This window comes from Dromaius novaehollandiae, chromosome 10 (assembly GCF_036370855.1).
Source record: "Dromaius novaehollandiae isolate bDroNov1 chromosome 10, bDroNov1.hap1, whole genome shotgun sequence".
NCBI lineage: Eukaryota > Metazoa > Chordata > Aves > Casuariiformes > Dromaiidae > Dromaius > Dromaius novaehollandiae.
The window spans coordinates 4,006,741-4,033,996 of NC_088107.1; the positions used below are offsets into that span (position 1 = coordinate 4,006,741).

At 44.5% G+C, this 27,256-nt stretch overlaps 2 protein-coding genes across 4 annotated transcripts in view; both read right to left on the reverse strand.

Annotated features, from left to right (window-relative positions):
* The window catches only part of LRRK1 (leucine rich repeat kinase 1), a 78,962-nt gene extending 77,149 nt beyond the window's left edge, over positions 1–1,813 (reverse strand). For 2 of the 3 annotated variants that reach the window (XM_064517889.1, XM_064517891.1), the window contains exon 1: positions 1,540–1,812. The gene's annotated coding sequence lies outside the window, so the exon portion shown is untranslated. Of the gene's footprint in view, positions 1–1,539 lie in introns of all 3 variants that reach the window. The other variant, XM_064517890.1, reaches the window with a different exon arrangement.
* Positions 1,814–3,434: 1,621 nt separating this feature from the next.
* Positions 3,435–27,256, reverse strand: part of ALDH1A3 (aldehyde dehydrogenase 1 family member A3) — a 39,772-nt gene continuing 15,950 nt past the window's right edge. Inside the window, exons 6-13 of the mRNA XM_026121745.2 lie at positions 24,976–25,104; positions 22,084–22,197; positions 18,864–18,966; positions 17,650–17,834; positions 12,104–12,268; positions 9,675–9,832; positions 8,388–8,462; positions 3,435–6,880 (exon numbers count right to left, since the gene is read on the reverse strand). Coding sequence (XP_025977530.1) covers positions 6,808–6,880; positions 8,388–8,462; positions 9,675–9,832; positions 12,104–12,268; positions 17,650–17,834; positions 18,864–18,966; positions 22,084–22,197; positions 24,976–25,104 — 1,002 coding nt within the window. The 3' untranslated portion in view covers positions 3,435–6,807. The remainder of the gene's footprint in view (positions 6,881–8,387; positions 8,463–9,674; positions 9,833–12,103; positions 12,269–17,649; positions 17,835–18,863; positions 18,967–22,083; positions 22,198–24,975; positions 25,105–27,256) is intronic.

Below are 27,256 nucleotides of genomic sequence, written 5' to 3' on the forward strand. Positions count from 1 at the left end.
CAGTTTCTCTCCTGAGACTCTATTATTGACGGCTTTTAGCTAACATCTAGAGAAGTTAATGTCTGCTTGCTAACGAAGATATTTTCCATGGGAAGTGTCGTTCATTGGGGAGCACTTCCCAGAGCTCAGTCAAGGCTCCTGTTATTCCTTGGCTAGTCCCCCTCAACCGCAGGCCATCCGGGCGAGCAGCGTGGGCAGCCCAGGCCCTGGCGGGACCCGCGGTGATGGGGACACGCACACTGCCTGGGGGCTCTGCAGGTAAGGTCATCACGAAAGCAAACAAAAAAAGGACAGTTGGACCCAAGCTGGCTCTCTGTGTCCCCAGCACGTGCTCCCCAGCATATCCGACCACGTCTGCACCATCTTGAGATCTTCCTCTCGGCTCCTCCAGCCAAGCCAGACTTGCTGCAAGCGCAGTGAGGCACCCGGACATGCCACAGCTTACCCGAGGTCACCTCCCAGGTCAGGGGAACTCTCCAGAAACAAGTTCTTTGCTCAAACCACCTACTCTTTCTTGAGAAGTCCACTCAGCGTTAGGAGCTGCGTTAGACGCACAGGGCAACGTCACGCGTCAAGGAAGGCGGATGACACCACCGCGGGTGCCAACGGCCCGTGGGCTCATCCACGGCCCCCGAGAGGGGCACGGGGGAGCCACACCTGGACGCCGAAGCGATCCATTTCGTAACTGCGTGACTGCAACCGGTCCCTCGCCGGGGACCTCCCCGCTGAACGGCTATGCAAATCTGACCTGTGCAGCAGATCAGGGGTTTCAGGAGCCCAAAGCTCCGCGCGGAAAAGCTGCAGAGAGGCGGCAAAGCACAGCTCCCATCTCCGCACGCGGCTAAGGCGGAGAGGGAAGGCGAAGTGAGGCATCCCGCCCTACCGAGTGCGGAAAGCGGGCGCAGAAACCTCATCGCTCGCACCCCGCTGCCCAAGGTCCCTTCGGGTTATCCGTGCTCTTCCCCTCGGCTAAACGGGCGGCACAAGGCCCCTGCGAGCTGCGACGGGGCAGAGAGGAACCCCAGCGCGGGGCTCGCCACGCCGGGCAGCCCGTGTGGGGCGTGGGGGACCGGGGAGGCAGCAGCAGGAGGAGGAGGAGGAGGAGGAAGAGGAGGAAGGAGGAGGGAGGCCCTGCTCCGCGGGCAGCGGCGACGGCGCGCGCGTTACAAACGGCCCAAACGGCCGCGTTCCCGCAGCGCGCTCGGGCCGCTCTTACATAAAAGGAAGTTTTTTTTTTTTTTTGGTCTTTTCTTTCTTTTTCCTTACGGCTCCTCTCAAGCGTTTCCTTTCCCCCCGCCGGCGCTCGGGACGGGGTAACGGCTCCTAACCGGCTCGGCGCCCCCCCATCCCCGCGGCAGCCCCCTCAGCCGCCCGCCCCGGGCACGCTCCCCCCGCCCCCCACAAAGTTCTGCCTAAACTTTTCGCTTTTTTCTATTTTTAAACCCTTTTTGTGTGTCCCCCCCCCCCAGCAGCCCGCCCGGCGCAGCCCGCGCCCCCCTCGGCGCAGCCCCGGCGCGGGGCAGGTGCCGGCCGCGCTACCTCCTGCCGGCGGGGTCCCCGCGCCGCCGCCGCCGCCTCCTCCTCCTCCGGCGCCGGCCGCCCGCCCGCCTCGCTCTGCGGCGCGGGAGGCGGAGGGAGGAAGGAAAAGGGAGCGGGGCAGAAGCGCGGCGGCGCCTCCTCCGCCACCGGGCCCGGCGGCGGCGCGGGGTCAGGGCCCGCCCGCGGGCCCCGCCGCGGCCGCGCCTCGGCCGCCGCCGTCCCAGAGGCCTCCGCGCGGGCCTGGCCAGGGCGAGGGGCTCCATCTTGTGCCGGCGCCGGGCGGGAGCGGGCCGCCTCCCCGCGGGGCTCCCTGCCCCGCCAGGACGCCTCATCCCTCAGCGAGCCGCCTTCTCCGGGCGGGACTCACGCCATTTGGGGGTTTTAGGGTTTTTTGTTTATTTCCCCTAGAAAGGGTCCATCTGGGTGAAGTAGGACCATCTTCTTCATCTGCAGCGAGTTCCTTGGATGGCGTCGCGGTCGCAGCAGCCCCCCGAATCGTGGGCCACGCTTGCGCTGCCTCAGCGCCCCTCCTGATCTCTGTGTCTGCGCCTGCTCCTCGCAGAGGCCTGGCCCTAGCGTCAACAGAGTTAATCCGAGATTGTTCCTGTGAAAGCTGCTCCTCTCCCAGTTCCTGGAATAAGCCGCCTCTTTCTTGGAAAAAAACAAAGCAAGGTTGCCCCCTTTCTTCGGCCGGCGTTATGCTCTTCCTGCGCCGCGGCTGGCGTGCTGGCGCTGGTCCCGTCTTTCCCCATCACATACCCCTTCATCCCCTGTTACCAGGAAACTCTCCCAAGTCTGATACGGCTTTTCTTCCCCACCCATTGGACCTGCTACGAGAGCACCGTTTTCGCATGCCTTTTATTTCACTGTTCATGATGATTCCTTATGTTACCTATGCAGCTTTTTTCTTCCCTGGCCCCACACAAGAAATGGGTCTTCAATGATTGCTTGAGCATAGGAAAAGCCATACCCATCGCCTGACTAGCTCCCGCAGTCTGAGGTTTGTCCTAGGGTGTTTCTGTGCTGTGATTGTGGAGATTCGTGGGTCTTTGTCGGTGCTTTCACTTGGGTTCAAGTGCCCATGAACCCCGCTTTTAGCTGCAGCCCGTTTGGCACCCTTGTTACCCATTTGGCACTGTTTACCCCTTCTGTCCAGACTGCTGTCTTTTATGCCTCACAGCCTGGCTCTTATCCAGACCTTTCTTACAGCCTTTGCAGCCCAATTGTTTCAAAAACCACTAACCACTTGGTTTTGTCTTTACTTCGATAAACACTGTAATTTCCCCGAACAGGAATTTCTCCAGACAGTCAAGCTAAAAACCTTTTTTTCCCTTAAATTTAATCCCAGGCTCCCTGGCTTACGCCTCCATCAATTATGGCACTCATGATCATTTCTTTGCATCCCCAGCCTTCACCCTTCTGATGTCCAGTGTCACAGCTTCTGAGCGATGCCATTTGCAAGTGCAGGAAAAACTCAAGGGGGTTGGCTTAGCCTAGGTAGGGAGCTGACAGGTATTTGTGTTTTTCTCGCACACACATACCAGATGCAAAGAGAGAATGCTGGGCAAAAGACAGCGATATCGGTATCTTGCTCCCCGTCCGCACAGCAGAGGAGGGAAATCAGATAGGAATGGGAAAGGGTGGAGCAGAGTCATGCCGAGTGATGGATGTGTCTCTCGGGGTTTAGCAAGCCAGACCAAGGCAGGAAGCCTCATCTGGCAGTGTGGTCCCCGGCCCCTTCGAAGTCTTCCCTTTCAGGCTCACCCCAGAAGGGGAAAAGGATCCATCCTCTTAGAACTGGAAGAAGCTGTGCTTGCCCCTGCCAGCTGCAACTCTGCTCGCCTCCCCCACCTCGCTTACTGGAAATGACACAGCTTACAAAGAAAACTGCTTAATGATAAGCGAACAAACACACGATCCAGCTTTTATTTGTAGAGCACTGACCACACTTCAGCACTTTACTTCCCTTGCCTTTTTTAAAATAGGATATTCTTCACAAAATGCAGAAGTGAATTCAAGTTCAGATTCCTTCCCAGGCCCCCAGCGAGATGCTGAATCCCCACATACACAGACGGACGAACACACTCTACATTCAGTCCTGCCACATGTAAAAGGTACCTTGAAGTTACACCGCTCCTTGTGAGCCCAGGGCACGTTCCTGTTTGGGGAATCCTGCTGGGTCGCTGAACCGAGGGGAACAGACAGAGCGCTGTTCTGAGAAGAGCCCCCTGCAACTAGAGCAATACAGGGCCATTTTGTTTTAGAAGCATGAGACCTTAACCCTTTCCAGTGTTCGCTTTTGTTGACACAATGGGCCAAATTCAGAGATGAAATGAAAAGCAGGGACAGGAGGACTGAGTTGAGTGGAAGTAGCATGCTGCTGGAAGGGGTCTTAAAACTTGCATTAGAGGGGCCAGAATTTTCTTAAGGCGCTAATCAGTGTACACAAAAAAGGATTACAGTTACTTCTCTGTTCAAAGGAGTAAAGTCAGTAGAAGTGTGTCCCCCCCCCCCCCCATATCATCCTTCCTGGGCAATATCGGAATATAGCATATAGAAACTATACCACAAAGTTAAACATTTATTAGGAACAAGCGAACTATTACAAAAAGATACATGTATTCTAAATATATACATGAGGTTTAAACATAGCATTTCCATGTACCTTTAACTATAAAAATACATTAGATTAACTGTATCCTAATTTATAAATATAGTTCTTTTCTTAAAAAAGTAGTATTTCATATGAAAGCCTTACTGTGCAATGAAAGAATATATACCCTCTAAGGGGTTACTTTAAAGTTAGTGTCTAGTGTTATATAACTTAGAAAATTCAGTGTGTAGAGTCAAACCCTGATTTATACAATAAGAGATACATTGACTTTTTTTAAACTTGATAGGGAAAAAAAAAGAGGTGAAATATACATTATACATATAAAGGCAGAATACTAGGATTTTAAGAGTTCCAGATGATTTCAATTTCAACTGCTGTTTATCAAAAATGAATATAGAAGCTACATCAAAATAACCAGCCTTTTACTATTTGCCTCACCTCCCTATTGTCTGACTGCAGCCCTAGAAAACCATCAACTAGGCAAAAGTAAAACGTTTGTCTGAGAAGATGTTTGCACTCTAAGTGTATTACAAAAATAGAAACTTATTTACAATTTACCCATTTGGCCTTTCATGGGGTAGGGAGGACATTTTCTTCACTGGATGGGGAGATTTACCTGTGGAAGCCCTGTCTCACATATCCGTGGGAGGACAGGCACTTAGTTACACACAACTGTTGGAGGTATGTCATTTGAGAAATTAAGCAGTGTTGAAGTGCAATTTCAATGTTCACTAACTAATAAGGAAGTTTAGGCCCATGCAGATGTTCTCCTTACTCATCACCACCCACCTTCCTTCCCTCTCCAAAAAAGGTCCACACATGCAATAGCACTTGTACTGACTGGGTACATCTCTGATCAAAGGAAGTTACTGGTTAAATCCCTGCTTGCTTCAGAGAACAGAGACTAGACCTGCATTCCTGCTTCAAGCCCTGACATCTGGAAAACTCCTGGCAGTGATCTTTACCAGTGCTCCATAGAGATCTGTAGATATTCACTAAGGAACGTGCATCAGTTTGCTCTTAGAGGACTAACCCAATGGGATCAGCTGAAGTTCCTAACCAGCTGACACCACTAACTTCCACCTACTTACAGCCCACATGGACATGGAGCTTCCCATAGGTTTGCCAGTGGTTCTTCAGTAGAGGATAAGGGGCAGGTGAAGTAGCGAACACACGAACGAAGACAGCATGTGGCTTTTCATTAAGCCCAAAGTAAGTAATGTCTGGGCATGCAAAGAAGTTACTGCAGGATATACTAAAGCATGAACTTAGTGTGACAGCTGCTCCATGGATCCTCTTTGTGTGCATGCTTATACCACTGTAAACAAGAGGGAATTCAAGGTAGTTTATTCCTCAGTGAAGATTCAGCTACTCTGTGCTTGCCACAAGATGACAGCACTCACAGGGACAATTACTGCAGAGCTGCTGACACCTAAGTCCAGCCATAGCTTATTCCATGGTAACTCATTTGTACACCCACATCTTTAGCATTCAGTATGTGCTTGGCAGCACCTGCCTTTTCGTACTGAACTTCCAGAAATCTATTCTAAGCTACATTCATAAGGGAGAAAGAAGCAGTGAGGATAACTTTTTGAGTTGTTATGCGAGTTTTACTCACATAATTAGCTCTGGCTCAAAAATGGCGAGATGTCCACACAGTCTGAAAATGACAGAGAAAGAGAGAGCAAGACAGCTTCTTGCAGCTCTTTTGCTCCCTCCCCCCAGATCAGAAGGAGGTTTGGCTTGGGTCTTTGTGCCCTGGATGTTTTCCATGAGTATCTACCATGCTACATGCTTAGCATTCAATTCTGTGTCATCACGGTAAGTACAGTGCAAAATCCTCTTGCAGAAAGTGCTACAGTGAAGCTTTGAGATACCATTGTGACTCATTTGGAAGGAGAGGGGCTAGCAAGTCAGTAACTTGCATTTGCAGCACGTGTATGCATGTACACCAAAACATCTAGTTCAAAGGACACTGTAAAGTCTAGCTATGCTGGGTGAAATACTGGCCCCAAAGCAGTTGTCTAAGAAACTCCCATAAACCTCATTCAGGGCTAGAATATCACCAATATGGGGGATGCATGTATCTTTAGAGAGACCAAGATAGCTCTTTCAAGCAGAATTGCTTTACAGATCCTTCCATGAAAGCTTACACTCCCATCTAAAACTCTGATTGCAGTCTTCACACAAACTCTGTCAACTTCAGTTATATTGGCCCTACCACTCAAGTCCATTTATGCCAAGTGAAATCCATGTGCCTCTGAAGGTGTTTAACAATCCATACTAATGGTACCAGAAGTCACTCTAACATGCCATTGATGTCCAAGTCTTTCAGGGACACAGTCTGAAAAGCAGATGTCCTGAAAACACCGTGACCAGTATTTTAATCACAGGTAGCAGACAGATAGGCACCAGGGACTTGCATAGCACAAGTGTGTGCTATGCTGCCAGTAGGGTCAGTGAAATCAGCTTTTGAAGAGCCAGTTGACAAAATGGAGTCCAGTAGATTCAGTGTTTCTAGAGGAATAAAGTAAGGTGTTTCTCCAAAACAAGTGCTGTTTCCATTTTCCTTCCTACCCCTCCCCTCCCCCTTGCTCTGAACACGTCCCCCATGTGTCACATTCAGAGTGTCAGCATTTTTAGGCCTTCTGCTTTCATGGACTCTTCTGGGAGAGTTTAATGGTGACTGTTTTCACTTCGGTATATTCTGCCAAAGCATATTCACCCCTGCAAAAGAAGGGAGAGGAAGGAAAGGGACAAACAGTTGTAGCTTATTAATACATACTTCCCTAAGATAAGAGGTTTCTACACAAGTGCAACTTAGTCGCAGATCAACAGCTGCTGTAAACAATATCAGGCCATTTAAAATCAGATCTGAACTAATGTACACCAGCAATCAGTTCGGCCCACCATGTCTAATTATCACTATGTACACGCATATACATACATACACTAATACACCCCGCCTATTGTAAAGGAAACATTGAATGCTTCTGGTCACAGTAACCCCAAGATGATACTTCATGGCTCCCAGCCCAGTGAAAACTGAGCACTGTTGTGAGATCTTGTAGAAGAAGCATCCACATGAATATAGTTATCGGTGATTAAACAGTAATTTTAGTTACTCCTTCATAGGAAGTGAGTTTCTGTCTACAAGATACCACATGTCAGGAGGGCACAGTGGGCTTTATTATTCAGCCTAGAAAATTGCATTGCTCCAAAAATGCAAAGGGATGTCAGACCGAATCACTGCATTATGTCTTAGCTGGTGGGAACTGGCACCATTCCCACGCCTTGCCCAAGGGATAAACCCCTGACATCCTTTAATTAGCCAGGCAATCAGGCAAAGTAAAGCATAAGGTCTCAATATGTGTATCCCTTTTGAGGATTCATTCGTTTGCTGTGCTTAGCATGTGAGGCATCGGAATGTCTCAAAGCAGCCCACAGATACACCAGAAGAGCTCCTGGAAACTGCTCCTGGAAATACATCTGCTTGTGAAAGAAGAGGTGCATTAGATTCCTCTGAAGAGTCTTCCCAATTGTGTAATAAAACCTGCCTCTCTGCTGTACAAGAAGAAAATTAAGATTTAAGTCTATTTCTCAACTCTTCCTCTAGCTTATAGGGTGACCTCATTTTAAAATTATCTGCATTAGTAACTAACTAGCTAAAGCTGGAATGTCTGGTGGCCATGCTGCAACAGATCAGGCCAGGGAAGAGGGCTGGAGAGTCCTTCTCTAACTTATAGCAAACTTGGAAGATGGGAGGAAGAACAATCTTGGAGATTGTTCCTTGTTGTTCTAGCTCCAGCTCGAGAAAGTCAGAGGTCGTAAGAGATCCAGCTAGGGGCAATGATAGAGCTGTCAAGTGAGACGCAGCTATCGGGATATAAAGATGGAGGAGGTTTGAGGTGGATATAAGCGGCCCCAGGCTGGGGTGTCACACCTCTCCCTTGATCTGAAAATTCAATGAAGGAAAAATGCTTGCAAATGGAATTGATTGAACTGCGGGTATTTAAGAGTTTATAAAGTAGATGGAGGACTCCTGAAGGTACTGCTCATGTTCTCAAACCTGTGCTTTACATCCATGCTGTACTGCACTGAATGCCCTAACACCTCTCTGTGCAGCGAGTTGCAAGCCTGATGGTTTAAAAGCAAATCCAACAATATTCTCACCAAGTCACAACTGTTATTGCACTTATCATGCACATATAAACAAAATACTGAGCAAACTTACAGTTCTCTGCCATTGCCTGACATTTTAAAGCCACCAAAAGGAGCCTGTGCATAGAGCGCATTGTAACAGTTGATCCTATAATGAAAACATCAATTGTAAAAGACAATTCAACACCAAGAAAAAGAAAGAAGATGACAAAAACAAAAATACTAAAAAAGGCTGATATCAGTCATTTTTTCCTTTATACAGTTCATTCACTTGAGAAATTAGATTTTAGCATTAAAATCTTATTTTGCTATAGAAAGGAAAAACATTTGAGTGATGTTCAGAATCTGACTCCTGTCTCACTTCTCAATCCCTAATGGCCAAGTCATTCATGCTTGAGCTGGAATTAATGCTACGTTCAGAGTCATACTTAAAAATAACTGAAAGTCCAACCTATTCCCTAGTTTAATGAAACAGATTCTGAAATGTCTATGTTCACCAGAAGGTCATCTAAACACTCATGAGCAGGCCCCACCTTCCGCTTGCAGGAAGACAAAAAGAGTTGGACTGCATTAGACCTGTGTGGCAGTAAAACCTGAAATGCTAGCCCTGCTTCTATAGACACTGGGTGGAGGGAGTTAGTGCAGACACATCCTCAGCATTTTGGTGAGACCAAATGACTGAAGCAAGCCAGGTGTGGCTTGATGCAGTAGGACTGCACCTTCAGATGCATACAGCACATATATCCTTCAAAGCCCAATATCCTATTTTTATGTAAATATTATCTGAAGAGACAGGTTTTTCTGGTGCCAACTCTTAAAACTGATCCTCTGTATGCATCCGAATCAGATCAAATTCCTGTCTTCAGTGGAAAAAAATCAGGATTCCATTCTTGTCTTTAAAATGATTCTAATATAAAATATGGTTTGTGAGCAAAAATATCTACCTGTCTTTCAGACAGTGATGTGATGCCATCTACTGCCCATACTGATTTGTGCAAGGTCTAAGACCCCATCTGATGCTACCTAAAGATCATCAGAATTGCATTTTTCTAAACACAGGATTTTGGAGGGCATCATGTGTAGTGAAACTTACTACAGCCCCCTATAACTTCAGAATTTTCCACATGAAGAACTGCACTAACTGAATGAACAGTCCATTTCTCTTCAGACTGTCTGGCTGTCTTCTCACCACCTGATTTTGATGAATGAATGTTGCTTCTGAGCAGAATATCAAGAATTGAACAGACTACTAATGCATCTGGCCTCCAGCATTTATACAGGTTTCCAAATTACACATCCCTCTTCCCCTCCCAGCAAACACGCACAATCCCAGCTCGCACTCAGGTCACGCACTGCTTACCAGACAGTTCCTGACTGCAATGCAGAAGCTAATGTTAATGCTCTGTCCAGATTCTTTGTGAACACTGCAGCCGTGAGTCCATACTCAGTATTGTTGGCTCTTCTTATGACCTCTTCTACACTCTTGAACTTCATAATTGGCTGAACTGGCCCAAAAATCTACACATTTCAATTAAACATTAGTACAGGAAAGTCTTTGCTACTCATGGTAATTTTGAAGTAATCAGAATCAAAAGCTCTGTTTGGATATGACATCTGAAATGTCAGAACAATCCTAACATCCTCCAGAACTCACTGGTAGAATCTCTTGGGAATTACCTGGGAATCTCTTGGGAATGAAACTGGGTTCAAAGGAAGTACAGTGATATTCTGTAGTATTAACATAAATGCAAAGATCCAGCAACTAACAGGTTTCCTTCAGATTATATAGGTTTTGTAATCTACATGTGAAGAGTCATCTATAACAATCAAAATGAGCAGAGTTAGATTTGGAGAAGTTTCAAATGATTCACTCCTTCTACATTTACAAGTCATTCTCTTTTTGGACTCAGTAGTAGAGTATACTCAAACTAATTAGCATATTTCAGATATTGTAAGTTTTCTTCCTCAGCTTTAGCTTTGCTTTTGCAAGTGTATGCAGTTTATTTGCATTCAGTGCATTTACTGTGTATGTGTTTCACCACAAACTTGGCATCCTGGACTGCCAGCATAAAGGCAGCCTACAAACATAGTACTTCGTGATTTCTGGCATAGAGTCTCTCGTCAAGCCCAATACCAAGGGCAGGGCACTTTTCTGGCCTGCATGGTCTTCCAGGGCAATAATCCCCTGCTGAATCTGAGATACAGTCTCACTTGTGCCACCTTGAGTGCCACACTCAGGAATCTGCCTGGCCTTTAGGCTTATGCAGATGTTTCTAAATTCCTTCATTTTGGAAGGTCCAGGTACTTAACTGTAGTCTTGCTCCTAGGCAAAGTAAGAGCATGCATTTCCAACAAAACTGCAAATGAATGAAACTGGATAAGCCTCATGAATCATGACTTGGGATTTGGAGACAGTTCATTAAAAAAAGGCCTGTCATGGGATTTTCAGCTCTTATTCCCCTCTATTTTTAGAATGTAACTCATGCCCAGACTGACGGATATCTTTCCCAGGTTCCTTAGAGATTCTGTGGCAGATCTGAGACATCTAAACATTTTGCCAGGAGTGAACAGTCAGCAGCCCCATAAAAAGCACTGGGCTAAACTGTAAAATACAAGTGCCAGTTGGACTTTGGCAACTACTTATTTTCCATTGAGGAACATGATGAAAAGTAGATTAACTATATTTCAAAGGAACCATCACAGGATCTAATCACATGCGGCTTGTTCAATTTTTCTCCATATGAATAATGAAAGCCAGAGTATTAGATCTGCACTTTGCTGGCTTTGGCCATATTTTCATATCGGAAAAAAATAGTCAGCCTTAGGGGATTTCAGCACGAGAACAGAATCTGGGATTATTTCAGATGCTAACACTACTTGGGAAAAGTTCTTTGATAGCAATATAGCAGGGTCATTCCTTCCCTCCTCACCAGCTTTAGGTCCCAGCATTCTGGTCCCACCTTTTTGCAATACAGCAACTCTTTTTTACAAGATGGTGGAGCAAGAACCCACATCATCCTGGACTCTGAATCAGCAGGTACCACAACTGAGCAGTTTCAAGTCTACTTAGAAGGCAGTCTCTAAGAGCACATGGCATGCACAAACATCAGCCTGCTTAGAGTAGGAGAGCCCAGCTCTGTCTCAAAAACCTGTCAAACTATGGGGCAAAGACGACAGAATTTCAGGCTCCAGCCTGCAACAGTTTCAGTTATTTCTTTCACGTCAACGATTCTTTCAGAAACCCCCCCGTCACCACTATTTGCTATTCAGAAGCAGCATTTATAGCAGCTATATCTAGGTAAGGCATGTGCTCATATTTAGCATTATATCAAATTCTCCTGAAATGAGACCCAAATGCTTTAGGACAGCATTATCTACTGTGTTCATATCTGGGTTTGTTACTGTATGGTGAACAAACTCACAGGGCTACTTCCCTTTTGAAAAACCAAACAAAACAGGAGAAAGCAGAAAAGCATTAGAAAGTGCTGGCAAACAGACACCCCATTAATTGCACAAGGAGATAAAAAAACTACTAAAACATTTTGACAGTGTTTTTGCCCATTGTGCTGTCCTCCTTCTGCCACATTTGTTACTCCCACCCTCAGCCCCCAGATTAAAGCCCACTTTGCAGATGCACAGATTTCATCACTAGGTAGTTTTTAGGACATTGTAGACTGAAATAACTCTTCTCTCAGGTTTTCACTTCAAACCATGGCACTGTCTCTTTTCTAGAGCTTTGTCATTTATAGTGATAAATGCGTCTAAAGGTTCAGGTGGCTTGTACTGTACCTCTTCTTTGGCGATGCGCATGTTGTCAGTGACCTCTGAAAACACAGTGGGTTTTATAAACAGGCCTCTGTCTTCAATGGCAAGACCCCCACATTCCAGCTTAGCGCCTTCTTTCTTCCCACTTTCTATCAGTTCCAAGATTTTGTCAAACTGCTTTTGGTCAATCTGTGAGACACAAAAGGAAAGGAAACAGACAGCAGTGCCTTTATTATCATGGTGTTTCAGAGACTGGATCCTGCTGGAGCCATGTTATGGGGCCCAGGGTTATGTCTGCAGAGTATTGTCAGACTGGGTAAGTTTACATTTCATTTACCATTCTATGATACTTCATACAAAAAGTAGGCTGAAAGACAGGATATGGGCATAGCCCTGAGCCACAGAAAACAGAAGGTGAAGTTACATGTGACGGATTAATTTGACCTAACAGTTTGCTGCTACGTGAAAGGGTCTTCCCCTTCTTCCACCCCCAAGATAGGCATTTCCATGGCTTAGCTCACACCAGCTCTGCGACTTTCCTAAACTTCTCCATGCACTGATTTAGCTCACCAGCACAGTAAGAATGGCTTGAGATGGGTTTCTGCTGGGCTAACAAGCTGAGTCAGCTCAGCAAGGGATCTGACGAGCAACAGAATCAGTGCAAAGGAGGGAGAAGCAGGGTATAAACTGACTTAGCTATAATGTGCAACTTCACCTATAGCTGTGTGGCTCCAGCTTGAGAGCTGGAAGAACCCAACCAGCTCTGCCTCCACCTCTTGCCACCCAGCCACAAAGATAAGCTCTTTTAGTGGAGTGGTTTCAGAACAACTACTGCCCTAAAGCCGTATTTTTAATATCAGAATCACCTTTCAAGTATCTTAGAGACTAGCAGCATTCCAGCGTTTTCTGGTTCTCTGAACTGGCAGGACTGGACATCCATATCTTCACTTTTAATTACCAACCTTGCTTAACCCCTTCCCACCCACGCCTAAATATACAGCAAGCTCAAAGGGCTAGCACTACTGTGTTACTAGCCTTTAAACTAGGGGTTCCAGCAAAGGTGGGGAAAGGCCAGTCCAGATGTGTGCACAAGACACTGGAGTTGCACAGCTGTGCACTCCCGCACCAGGCAGGAGACACCGCTTACCCCACAAGCACACTGGGTCACACGTGCTGGGAAGAAGTACGCAAGCCCACAGCACTTCCGATCAGTACTGGTACTTCTTTTGTGCCCCACATGCAGTGTTATATTGCAGGTACTGTCAGGTTTCAAACAAAAGGATGTAGCTATTTGCATGTTGCATAATTAAGCCATGGAACACCTCATCACAGCATGCTGCAGATGGGAAAAGTCTTACAGAGTTGCTAAAAAAAAAAAAAAACTAACAGAAACCTGGACAAATTAATGGAGGCAAATTAAATAAAAGACTCTGCCACTGGCTCAAGGAGCAGCCTGGAAGGTTATTCTGAATGCCAGTTATCTCCAAATGTTTGCCCTGGTTCTATACCCTTCCCTAGACATCTGTTTTTATTTCAGCAGAGCCAGTCGCCAGTTGGGACTGTTTGAACATAGAGTGCTCCATACGCAACTCCTCCAGATTACAGACTATATCCTGTCCCTCGTTAATCCTGTCCACATGCAATCCAAGTTTTCATGCTTTTAGAAAAATATCAAAGCTTCAGGAGAGTGTCCTTTGGGTACTTCTGGTACAGAGAGAAAACAGAGAACAGCACATCTCCTGCCACACAGATGTGCATATCACATGCCCTGTAGACAACTTGGTACTGAGTGCTCATGTTCTCGTGTGTAAAATGCTGCCAAAGGAAACATTTAATACATGTTACTACATGAGAAAATGTGTGCCCTCATGTAGGCTACAAGGTGTAACACAAAGTTTGGCAGGTGTCATACATGTTGTCTATTTGTCTAGTTGCTTAGTTGCCAAACGTAAATAACTTGAAAATATCTGCAAGTGCTTTCCATCCTGGCATGTCTGTGATCCAGACCAATCTAGTTCAGCCCCTTCACATCACAGCAAACAAAACAAGGATATTTATACAGCTGTAACTTGTTGCAAGGCAAACTATAGTTAGATGAAAAGACACTAGGGAAAGAAAACATTTGTAAAAAATGAAATGCAAGGGAGGAACTGTTTGTCATTGTAACTAGAGCTTGCAAGGCTTGTATAAATTCTGCCCCCTGCTCCATTGTTATTTATGGTTTGAGTATTGATTTCTATTGAAAGCATATGATCTGGCAGAGCAAATTCTACCATTCATCCATCTAATTCAAAAGAGAAGGCGGCTCTTACGAGAACAGGGTGATGCTGAGAATCCCCAGATCTTCACATCTTGATTCATTTGAGCCAAGACTGCAAGAAGCAGTTTTTCCTTTTCCTAACCTATCATCCATAATCCTAAAGAATAATCCCATATTTGTGTTGAACAGACTGCAGTTATATTCTGCTCTCGTGCCTTAATCCTAAAGTATACAAATATCTATAGTCTAAGAAAAATATTTGGTGTCTTAAAAATCAAGCAATAAGGCTTGGGCTGAGTAACTTCTGGCTAGTAAATGCCACAGGGAAGATTTAGGGCTTGTTTTCTTCCTGTAGATGAGGTCGTATAGTCCCCAAATCCCAGGGTTTGGGGTTTTACAGTGACAAGACTAATCTAGTCTTGCTCTAGTCTAATCCCTGTTCTCATCTATCGGGACCCTAGTCTCATCTAATGCAGTCTGCTGTTCACAATTTTATAGTATGCCAGTTAACCAGTTTGCTGCCTGTGCAGATTTACTTTATTATTTCCTGTGACACAGCTTACAGGAATCTACTTAAAAAAGGCCCTTGATGTACATTTGAGGTTGGCACTCTAATCAAGCAACCCTGACCACCCCTTAGGTTTCTTGTGGCATCCTTTGAATTCCCAGCCAGCCAACATACTCAGACACATGTGAGTTCTGGAGAAGCCACAGCAGAAGCATGTCTCATTTCTGTGCAATACTGATTAAATTCAACTTAACTTTGATCAGAGCAGGACAGTTTAGATCAGCATAACCCAATGCTGCAGCTCACACTGTCCTTTCCCCACACCCGTGCCATGAGCATCCATGCCAGTGCACAGTAATGCACATCGGGAAACTGATTTGGGTAAAAATCTGCCTTTCTTCCCCACTCACGAAAAGGCTGGTTTAGACCTGAATCAGCCAGTTCCTCAGTCCAGCTCACAAGTGCAGTGCAATACAGGAATAAGCAGCTGCAGACAGGACCACATATTCAGGACCAGTTTATATTAAGTTCTTGTGGAACAGTATTGTCTGTCACTCCATGCTGTCCTGCTTCATGTTGTCTCAGCAGCTGTGGTCTGGCTTAGTTTCCCAGAGCGTGAGCCCAAAGTCCGGACTACAGAGGATCTCCTGCATCTGCCTCTGAACTCTGTACAGGTTCTTGGGCCTGTTGTCTGGTGGCAAGCTCTTGGAGCTCATGAAGGACTATAAAGATCATGGGCTACAACCATCTTCAACATAAGGGCCGGCTCCAACACCTTTGCACTGTTGGCTTCTAAGCTAGTGATCACCCCAGAACCGGGTCTACACAACACTCTGTGGCCCACTTTTAGTAACACCGTTCCGTATGTTCACCCTGAGCCACAGAAGGAGAATAAATGCAATGACCTGGATCTGAAGCAATTGAGGCCTGACAGGGAGAGCTGAGGGAGAGGAGGAAGAAGTGTTTTTTTCTGGTGATTCTTCCTTTCTCCATCAGTTCAAAACAAAACCCACCTCATAGCAGAGCAGGTGACTTAAAGAACAGAGGAGAAACCTGATCTAGATCTTTACAGTTGAATAGTAACTTAAGGGCAGGTGTGAATCTCCGCTACTTTTGGAGGTACTGCATTATTTCCTCCTTCTGCATTTTTAAGCTTGAATTTCTGTGTTGCATCTCACAGCATAGGCTCCAGAAAGACAGCAACCATTGCAGAGGCAGAGGAAGTGGTTGCTCCTTTGCAGTGGGAGCCACATGAAAGCTTTGGGATTAGCAGTTTCCTCCCACTCTCACCAAACCTTCCACTCCTGGCTTTGACAGCTGGCGGGCAGAGAAGTTCAGGCTGGGGGGAGTCCTATCTCTGCTAGCTACTACAAGTGTAACAGCTAAGCCAGAACAAGGAGAGAGGACAAATGGGCCATATTTGCAATCTCTCCAGACTGTTATTGCCACTTACCGTTACCCTTAATTATAAGCTCTGTATGCAAGGAGTATCCCTTAAGCCACAGCAGCACTGGGAAGTGCTGTCAGTGCTCTGACAGCCTGGCAAGCGTTGAGGGGGATGGATGAATTGCAATAAGCAGCCCAGTCCTACACATTCTGCTCACCCTTTCAAACCACATAGCTAGTCCCTGTGATTTCAGGGGCTGTTCCTATGAAGTCAATGGTCTCTATCAGAGCAGCCAGCCAAAGGTGGTCCCCATGGGACCAACTGTAAGTGCAGCTCACTTACAACTACTGAAAGCTAGGTAAGGCTTAAGCTGATACTACATCAAAAAACATAAACAACTCTGAAAAGCTGAGAGTCCTGAACAGAAGGTAAGAGCAGACCCTGGAACAGTTTGAGGGTTAGCTCATCTCTGTTGAAACAGGTTCCAGCACATTAATATTTCCCTAACAAGACAGCTGAGCAGTTTGATATCTCTTTCTAGGCAAGTTTCAGGAACAGATTCAGCCCCAGCATGAACAGAGGACATACATCATCATATCCCCATACATGCGGATACACAGAGAGATTTTGCCACATATGTATCAAGTGTGGATGGGCCTAGAGCTCCAGATGAGGAGGCAGATGTCCCCTGGGTCATCCCTTCTCTGGGGAATCCTGTACCGTATCAAGGAAGAAAAATGTAGTACTGGGAACAGATGACCTAGGCTACAGCTTTCTGGGATTCTCCCTTAATTTCAGTAGCAAACAGTGGCCTTGTTTGAAGATCTGACCCTAGGATCACCTTCCTCCAGAGTTCTCCACCACACACATCACTCCAGCTCACATCACTTTGGAAGGAAGAAATAAGATTTCTGGGAGCATTGACAAGACTGGCTGTGACATTGGCTTAGCATGGTTCTTTTTTCCAGCTCAGCTGAAACCTCACCAAAGGATCATAAGGGGGCAGAAGAGGAAAAGGAAAGTGGGGACTCCTGAGTCTTTGGGCTCTAACTACTTGTCATCACCAACACAGCCCAGTAGCTGAATGATCGTTTCTGCAGCTGCACTCTTCTGTGCATCTCTAGTCCTCACTGCAAGAAGTTTTCTATTATTGTACCAGGGAGACAGCCCCTTGCACAAAGCTAGCTAGGAAGTGAATTAAATACATTTGTGTTAAAAAGAAAATTACAACATAACATTTCAACAGTTGTGATTAACTGGTATTTAAAATAAAAACAAAAATAAAGCCATGATACATTACTCACCCCTCAGGGTTCTGCTGGGACCATATTCACAAGGATAATATTTATCCAAGGAGAATTAAACAAAAGCTTAACCAAAAACCAAACAACAACTGTTCTCAGGCACGCAGTTACCTGGGGCCCTTGTTCGGTTCGGGCATCGAAGGGGTCTCCAACAAGTCGCTTCTTGGCGTACTCCACACTGCGCTTGACAAACTCTGGGTATATCTGCTCCTCCACGAACACTCGCGATGCAGCCGTGCAGCACTGCCCTTGGTTGAAGAACACGCCTTGATGGGCACATTCCACTGCCAAGTCCACTGCAGGGCAGTCCAGGAAGAAAAAGCATTACCACATGCAGTTTCTGCCTTTTGATGTTTTCAGCCTTATTTTTCTTCCTTTCTCTTTTGGAAAGCTTCCTTAAAAGCTGCTGACAATGGTCCATACGCATTAAGGGCACTCACCAGGCCTTGCTCTGCCCCTAAACCAGCTCCCTACTACTTCCAGCGGCCCCCTGCTTTTTGTCCCAGGGTCTGATTTGTCATGGGCTCTGACACCTTCTTCCACAAGGTCTCACTCAGGGCAGCAACTAGTTTTTAATCCCACATTAGAATTCAATTGTGGATCCCTAGATCCCATGTATGAGTTCCTGAAGACTAGTTTCAGTAGTGATTGTTTAGAAAGCAGCGTGCCCTTCTGTTGTACAACCAGCTCAGACCAGGTCCTTGCAATGCTCACTGTTAACAGATGGCACACATGTCTTGCTTTTAGCCTACACATGCAGGAAAGTGGAGAGTATTTTCCCCAAGCCAAGTAAGTTTTTAAAATGACTTTGATGGTCACAGGTTAAATACATCTCCTAGTGCTACTCACTAACACAAGAGAACCACATGAAACAAATCCTGCAGACCCTCTAGGAATAGAAGGAAGGAAGAAGGAAGGATTAGATCAGGTCCTAGTAAACTCTTCTGTCATAGCAAAGTCTGCAGGGGGCCTGCATTTTAGGAAACAGTACTTGGCTCTGGCTCTCCAGCTCAAAAGGAAGGTACCATGACAGCAGAGACGCACAAATGCAGTGTGTCCTATCTGCAACTCCAGCCATACCCAGGGAAGGCAGCGCTATAATGGTCTGCTCATTTGCCACATGGATCTTCCCCGTGCTGGGAGACAGTTGAAATGCAGAATGACGCCATCATGCTCTAGGACAGGGGTTTCCTGCAGCCTTTGGGATGGAGGGGCCTGGGGAAGAATACCAGCCCTGCTAGCTGCCAAAGGACAGCAGAGGCACACAGGGCACACCGCACTCATAGTGTCTTACAGCAAATACAGACACCGCAGCCCATACTTACAGTCTGCATCTGCACACACAATGCAGGGGTTTTTTCCTCCAAGCTCTAATGTCACTCTTTTGAGGTTGCTTTTAGAAGCAGCTTCCTTGATCAGTTTTCCAACCTGTAGTATTGAGACACAAAGAGGATATGGGCTGTTCCCCCTGAAAGTGTTAATTCAGTGTGTCAAGTGGGATGCTAACAAGGGCAGAAGAGCCTGGTGGGTGGCTGAAGCTGGCATAAGTCAGGGACCGCGCTCTGAAATGATTTGAGTTTCCTACTGCTGTGATGTATTGGGTCAAGAACAGACCCAGAATTACCATCTCTTTTAGGCAGATATGAAATTATATTCTATGTGGGAGAACTACAGGAACTGCAGTCTGAAGTTATCTGTTACCAGAACTGCAGAAGAAGGCATTTATCATGCTGGACAGCGCAAACTGTTGAGCAACTGCCTGGCACTCAATAGGGCTCCAAGGTTAATGAGGAAGGAATTTTATATTTAAAATCAGGAACTCAATGTCTTTGAGTAGATCTTGCCAAGGCAGTGATAAGAACTCACTGTTCTTACCTGTTACTTCTCTCATAAAAGATGATTTTGACATTTAGGAGAACCCCACTTCTTTCTGACAGATCAGGCTGAGCTGCTTCACACACAAGAGTGACTGAGACACGTTCCCTCCCAAGCAATAACTGAGGATGCTGACAGATAAGCTCTGACAAGCTTTGCTCTGGCATCTTCTGCCCAAGAACCGGCTCTGACTCTCTGGTGGAATTTATCTGGCCACCCTCTCCTGAAATGGAGGATTTACTTTTGTTTCAGAATTTAATCAAAATACTATCAAAATGAGGGTTTTTTTCCCCCACAGAAAAAATGTTTCATTTTAAATATTTTCCCAATTCTGATCGACTGGCCTATTTCTTTTTTATACTGAAAACACTAAAACAGCAATTTCTCTTCCATTTTTTAAAAATGGAATTCTTCACAAGAAGAACATACATCAAGAGTCAGCATAATTTAGTAGTCTGATTTTGTTAGAAATAGCATGAGTAAAAATTATTTGGGAATCTCAATTTTTAGGGGGGGTTATTTTTTTTCAAATTTGACCTTGGCTTTGAATGTCCTCATTTTGTGACTTGTCTTCGTGTATTTTATCTTCGAACATGGCAATCTTAACTTGATTTCTGCCTAAAAATATTACTGCACTGGTGTGGAGCTGTGAGCAAGGAAAGCATGTGGCATTTGGCTGGCACTTCCAGGTCTGCATTTCTCACGTACTGCCTTTACAGCTCAGGCAAGACTCCTGAGCCTAGTGGTACAGATCATCTCTAGTCGCTCAGCAAGTCCTAGCAACAGCAGAAATAAAGTGATGCATCATGCTGCATCATGCTGCAAGATGCACGTAGCTTCACAAGAGTCATTACTACAGGCTAGCTATCTCATGAGCACTGAGGGAAAGTAAGAAATTTAGATGGGAAAATTCTCATGCAGTTTAATATCAGTAGTTTCAGGCTGGCATTGAGCCCAAGCCAGGGCTTAAAAACTAAGTCAAAATGTATTTTACATTAGCTTCACTTTCTGGCTCAGAAACAGTAGCATAATGCTGCAAATACTGCAGAGGTGCAGCTGAACTCACAGATGGGTGGAGGGGAAAGAAAACACTTCTAAATTACACATGCATTAGCAAAGAATCTGTCTCCCTCAGTGTTTCCTGCACACCTATGGATTAGGAAGACAAGCACAATGCTTCCAATAGGAGCTTTTTGCCTACAGGCTCCAGCGGCTGAGATTTTCCTTCTGCTCCTAATCCACTGGATACTCCTTTTTCATTAAAGACCCAAACAGATCCATGTGGGTTGGATCAATCTATAAGCTCTATTGTTTTCACACAGTCAGAGTCTAATCTGAGCTAAAAGTTTCTGATCTAGGATTTGGAGAGAAGCATGTGTCTGGGTAAGCTCCTAGATTAGACCAACTATCTAGAAAATAAAAACTCATTGTGAACTTTTACTTTACTGTGTTCATGTTTGTTCCCATGATCTCTACATAGAAACGGAGGCTTAACAGACCTTCTCCTATGGGATAAGCTGTGTAGTTAGTATGTACACTAAACCACTAGATGGTACTGTTGTTAAATGCAAACCATATAGTTTGAAACACCTTTAAATGTTTAGCGAGTTACCTTTATCGACCAAGAATACCTTTCAGGGTAATTTGTTATCATTATGCAATTGGATTGCACTCTGCAATTATGAGGAAAGACATGAGAATGGATGAATTCAGCAAATGCTCAACAAGAATAATGTTATCAAGGAAATAAAAATGAAAAGACTATTTGCCTCAACTGCACCGTTGGTATGAACATTTCCATTCTTTGCCCACAGCCCCTCTTCAGGGCGTGGGTATGTACCGCAAGGAAAATCTACAGCAGTGAGTGGAAAAACAAACATTCACATTTCTAAGCAATTTTTCATTAGGGAGTTTGCAACAGCGATCACTGGAAACAAATTCTTTTGCATGCCACTCCTATGCTCAATTCCACAGACTAGGCCAAGCAATATGCTCTTTTCTCCGATGCAGGTACAGAAGAGGATGGCTGTAGGTGCGTGACAGTGCAGAGGCCTCTCTTTCTCCCCTTTTCTAAGCAAGGCAGCCATAGCTACTTACAGGAAAAAAATGAATAGAAGGTGCTTTACTGTGTATGTCTCAAAAGAAGCTGAAATGTTAATCCCATCCACGTCAGCAGTGGAAGCCTCAGGCACTATGCCATGTTTTTATTTAAGCCCCAGTTCCTCTGAGGTAACTAAAGCCCAGGAAGAATTGTTGAAGACTCTGACTGACATGTTTTCCAGTTGCACATGCTTGCAGGGCAGGACTGGCAGGCAGACTTGTCCAGAAGCTCCACTAGGTCGATGACACGATGTTAAGTCACCATAGGCCTCCCCTATAGACCCTCTTGCCTATGTCAGAACATCTGTTACTTACAGTTCTTACAGAAATGTGGCAGTTTGGCAAAACCCAGCTTAAAGAGGTACGGCATTATCAGAAGTGCAAGGATCAGTAATAAAAGCAGCTGGACCTGAATTAGACCAATCCCAAATGCTTCTCAGAAATCCTGTCACATAGGAATGATGGAAAATGGTTTTGGTGACAGAGAAAATCATTCAGTCTTCTATGGCTGGCAGTCTTAGGAGAGAACACATACAGGAACAGCAGATGTTTGAGAAAGCCATCACCTACCTTTGTTGATCCAGTAAAAGCAATTTTGTCAATGCTGTGATGGGTAGAAATGGCAGCTCCTGCTGTGGGGCCATAGCCTGGCACAATGTTCACCACACCTGGAGGGAAACCCACCTAAAAGGAAGTTAAATAGAGCTCTGTAGAGAGGGATTTTGAACACTTTGGACCCTATCTGCACTCCTGAGAGCTGTAGTTCAGTTCTCAAGAAGCCTGAATTAATTGCACTATGTTCTTGTGGATGAGGACAAACTCTACAAACCATCAAAGTGATTTCTGTAGCTTTTCACTCTTAAGCATTTATAGGAGGGTTCTGCGAAACCCATTCATGTTTGGAACATCACAGGAGATCAGTGAGCAAAACACCTTAATCCTTCAATAATTAACAGTATCACCTGCTTTTACTAACCTCACTGAAATCAAGCTCAGGGCAAAAATATACATTTCCCCATTAAAATGCAAGGCACAAATATGAAAATTAATATGTATTTGACATGCCTAGTGCATGTTAAAGTAATTTAAGGTGTATACAAATATACCAGATACATCCTGGGAAAAACAGACCATTCAGTAACATGGCTGCTTGCTACCCACTGGAGTAGACATGAGTGAAAACAACAGCCATGCTTAGGAAATGCCAAGATTCAGTAAGAATTCTTGGAGGAGTCCCAAATTCAAGTTAGAGTGAGTCTTTTGGCCAAACTTGGCCCCCAGCTACTGCAGTGCAGATGGAGCCAAGGGGTAACTGAATGAAAGTTTGTTTTGAACAAAGGTTGACATTTGCGGTTCTTCAGGGGCCAGAGGGATTAAGAAGTCAGTAAAACCTCACTAGAAGATGGGTCTAATAAAACAGGAATACAAGTGCAGATGGTAACAGACTAATGCCAGTTTCCACCACATTTACAACCTAGATTAGCCAACTAGTAATTTTGCCAAAAGACACAAATGGCAAAACCTCAGGTGAAATTCTAGTGCAAGGAGAAGTGTGGGCCTTACTGGTCTGTTTTTGCTTCCTGAAACAAGAGTTTCAAGGATTATGCTTTTCTAGGCTAGCTTTTCCCTACTACTGACTGCACAGGCTGTTTTCCCTGCATTTCTTAACAATGGAATTGTAGGATATTAAATATTCACTTCATTTCTTGTGGCTTTTAAATATAAAATCTCAGTAAATGCAATTGCTCCTTTCTAATACAGAAAAAATGGAAGTAGTTGCTGATGTACTACCTTGCAAAAAATTATCTTGATAGGACTTTTTTTGCATAAATCGGGAATGCAGTCCAAGTTCCCACATGGAAGTGACAATGATAAAAGACAATGCTAAAAGATAATGGAGTTTGCATCTGGGCTAATCAGTTTTCAAGAAAACACTGCGCACCGAACTGCGCAAGTAACAGGGTTTAGAATCAGCAGCAAAGCCACAAGGAAGCAAAAAATTCATTCAGGTCACCCTGAACCAGAAAGACTTCTTCTGTTTTTCAGCAAAAACAAAAGCCAAACTACTCTCCTTGATGCAAAAATATGTCATTCAACCCAATAAATAGTTTTGCTTGTGTGTTAACATCTGCTGAATCCTTTTAAAAGGTTCTAAATAAATAAATAAATAAATAAAGGAAATTTATTCTTCTGACAAACTCCTAAGAGTTTAGCTAATTGTTGGCAGTAGCAGAGGGCATGTTCAAATAAAATTACTCTGCTCTAATTACACTTCTGCCTTGAAGTGCAACTGCCAAAAACGGATTAGATTTTCAGTTTAAAAAAATAATTTCACAAGAATGAAATGGCTCTTTTAGGGAAATGCTACATCTTTGTGGGGAGCTGGATGCCAGAGTGAAAAGAGCAGTGGTACGACAGAGCGAGCTGGGAGTCATGAAAACTGCACCCTACGCTCACTCATCTAGCGCATTATTATTAAGTCAACTAACTGCAGGAGAAAGACACTTAACTGGTAGTACTTTCGCATACTTCTCCTGGCGGAGGAGCCCTAACTGTCAATTGTTAGCATGTCCTTTTATTTTCCCCCAGGCTAAGCCAAGAACGGATAGGATCATCATCAAAATTAGACTGAGACTAGTGAACAGACCTCTCTAGCTGAGAGGCTAAAGCATATTCTGGCCTAGACTAAACAATGCCACGTTATGCTGAATGCATCTAGCTTTGGGCATGTGCCTGTTCATGCCGGACATTGTTCTGTGTCACACAACACCTTCAGTTTTTGTTCACAATTAGGGTCACATACTTAAATATACAAGGCTGATGCTGTACAGAGCAGTCCTGGAAGATACTGTGCACCTGCCATCACCTCTGTGTGTTGAATAAATCTGAGGGCACCTGGGGTCCTACATGACAAGTCCTAAATCAGCCTTTTGAAATCCCAACCTGTGATTTTCTCTTTATGTCAGTATGACAGGTGCCTCTAAAGGCCAGACATAGCTAAATTGTTTAATGAGACGCAGAAACTATGAAGAATAGTTTCCTGTGGCACGCTGCCTTGACTGAATTATCCCATGTCTAAAAAGGGTACAAACACAACACTGCTGGCTAACCACTCTCCTTTTTGTCAGATCCATGTTGCTTAATAAAACTGAGCTGCAGTCTTTCCCTCATTTGGGAGAGGAGAGGACAAGACAGAAGAATAAAAGACCAGTTTTTCTCTTTCCAGCTTTCTTTTACAGGAGCAAAACCTACAGGTTTTGTAATCCTTGTTACCTCCCAGTTAGCCACTGCCAGACACCAGGGTCTCTGAAAGAAAAGACTGAAGACATAGTTTGTTCCCACTTTCCTCTGTGAAATCTTTAATTTAATGCAGCCTAAAAACCCACAGAGCCAATTCAATATGCAGTCTCCCTCGTGACCTTAAAAGTACAGTACCTGGACGGGATGCTCAGATCTCCTTACCTCCTTAATCAGTGAGCCAATGTACAGCGATGTGAGAGGAGTTTGTTCAGCCGGCTTTATAACCAGAGTATTTCCACAACACAGCGCTGGTGCCATCTTCCAAACCAGCATCAGCAACGGGAAGTTCCACTGCAAGAACAGGAGGCCAGTCAGATCAGCTGCACAGCCACCCACTCACTTCCAAGTGGCATTTTCCCCACCTCTGCACAGCTCAGGGAAAAACAAGCACCTGGGAGAATAGCCCAAAGAGTGGTGTTTCCTTATAATAGTGCGCTTGCTTGGATGACAGATTACATCTTCCTCCGTTCCCCAAGCTAATCCTCTTAAATCAGACAAGCACATTGTATGATGCAACTTCGTTCTTTACTGGAGTTTGACCACACTTTATATAGGATTTTTGCTGTTCACAGAATCCCTTTTGGGATTCTGATGCATCCCTTTTGAACTGCAACCCTATGTGGGGGAGTTATGGGGTGAAACTGCTCTTTGAAAGATGCTCAGTTTTCTGTGTTACCATAAGGGCTGAAAAGTTAGGAGTTATGCAATATCATCCAATTCCAGGTTTCTACGTAGGAAACTGCAGTGGGCTGTTCAGCCATGGAGATCCAGGGGAGGTCTTAAACTCCCTTTAAATTGTAAACTGCTCCTTTCCAATTAGTTTTCTTATTTGGAATTAGGAACCAGTCCACATCAGTTTCCTCTGTGCTAATCTCTTTCATGGTCATGTGATTTGTAGATCTTGGAGCCTAAGCAAGAAGTGGAAAATCTAGCTCATGCAGAATCTCAGAAAGGTCATTTGGCAGCAGAAAGGTTTTCTTCATTAAAAATAATTAATGTTGCTTCAGGGATGATGGAAGTAGGCCAACAGTATGGGGACTTCTTGTCAAGGCTCAAGCCAAAGGCCTTCAGCTATCAACAAAGAAGCCAAATATGTTAGGAATCCACAAATTCACACTTACAAACAAATTAGCAGTGTAGCTTTTAAGAGACGAGTTCTGTTCTAACCCTGCAGCCTCAGGACAATGCAGAATTTACTCTAAAGCACTATTCTTCAACTTGCCTTTCCATCGTCCCCAAACCTGTTTCATTTCAGTGATCTTCTCCGGTTGGCCACATCCCACCATTTGCCTATTTGACTTTTTCTCCTAAGCCTTCTTGAAGGCCTGAATTCTCAGCTGGGGACATTTGCATCTTCACTGCTTTTCTACATTTTCAGAGCATGACATAACTCCACTAGGATCTTTCCATTGCGGAACAGCTGGTGAAAATAAGTTAGGAAGGGACTTCAGGGCTGCCTGACATCACCTTGGAATAAAGCTCAGTCATATGCTGCACTCTCTAAGAACTTCCCTTGCTAAGTAGGTGGGTTTAAATATAGTCAAGCTACAGTAAAAAGGAAGGATTGTTAGTTGATCTAGGGAGACACAGGCGAATAGAGACAGAATCCCTCTATATCAAGTAGCAATATACAAATCCACTGACTATTGCTGTTAGAGATCAAACGGGAAAAAAAATTGAAGGGGACTTGTTCTGAGTAAACTGGAGACAGATGTGGTTTTGTCGACCCAAATCATCCTTTTTACAAACATAGTGTTGAACTTGAGTCAAATTTGGAAAAATGTTTTTGGAGTAAACTGAAGAAAATAAACATTGTGAAATAAGGATTTGTTCCAAAAATTGCTGAAAAAGTAAAGGTATGCATCAAACTTTTGACCTAAACTTTCTGGATGCAAAATCAAATCACTTCTTTGGGTTGAAATGAAATATTCATTGACTTAAAGAAACCTATTTTTCTTTACAAGACAAAGGATCTCTATCTACTCGTCAGAACTGGTTTTTCAGACCTAAGTTTAGACCTTTAGATGAAGGGATTTTAAATTAAGCAAAGACAACTTTATAGAAAACAGCTAAATCAAAATCTTTCCCATTTTTTTCTTAGCTTAGCTTTCAAGAGCTCAGAGTTTCAGGGTGGTGAACAGTATGTGGATTGTCATACTACTAAAGAAGCACTTCAGTCTCCTAACAATTTGCACCTGGGCAGGTAGACAATTTTTCTTTGATAGAGCTAATTAAAAACTAGGGCTTTTTAAATGTGTAACTTAATACTGCTATTTTTCATCTTCTAGAGCATAGTGGCAAACTTGACATAGACTGTTCCTCTAATGAAGTGTTACAAATTTATCTGTGACTGAACATCACTCAGCTCATGATAATCACATATCTGAATTGATACTGGCATGTTTTTTACTATCATAATGTCCTGAAAGCAGAACAGTATCCA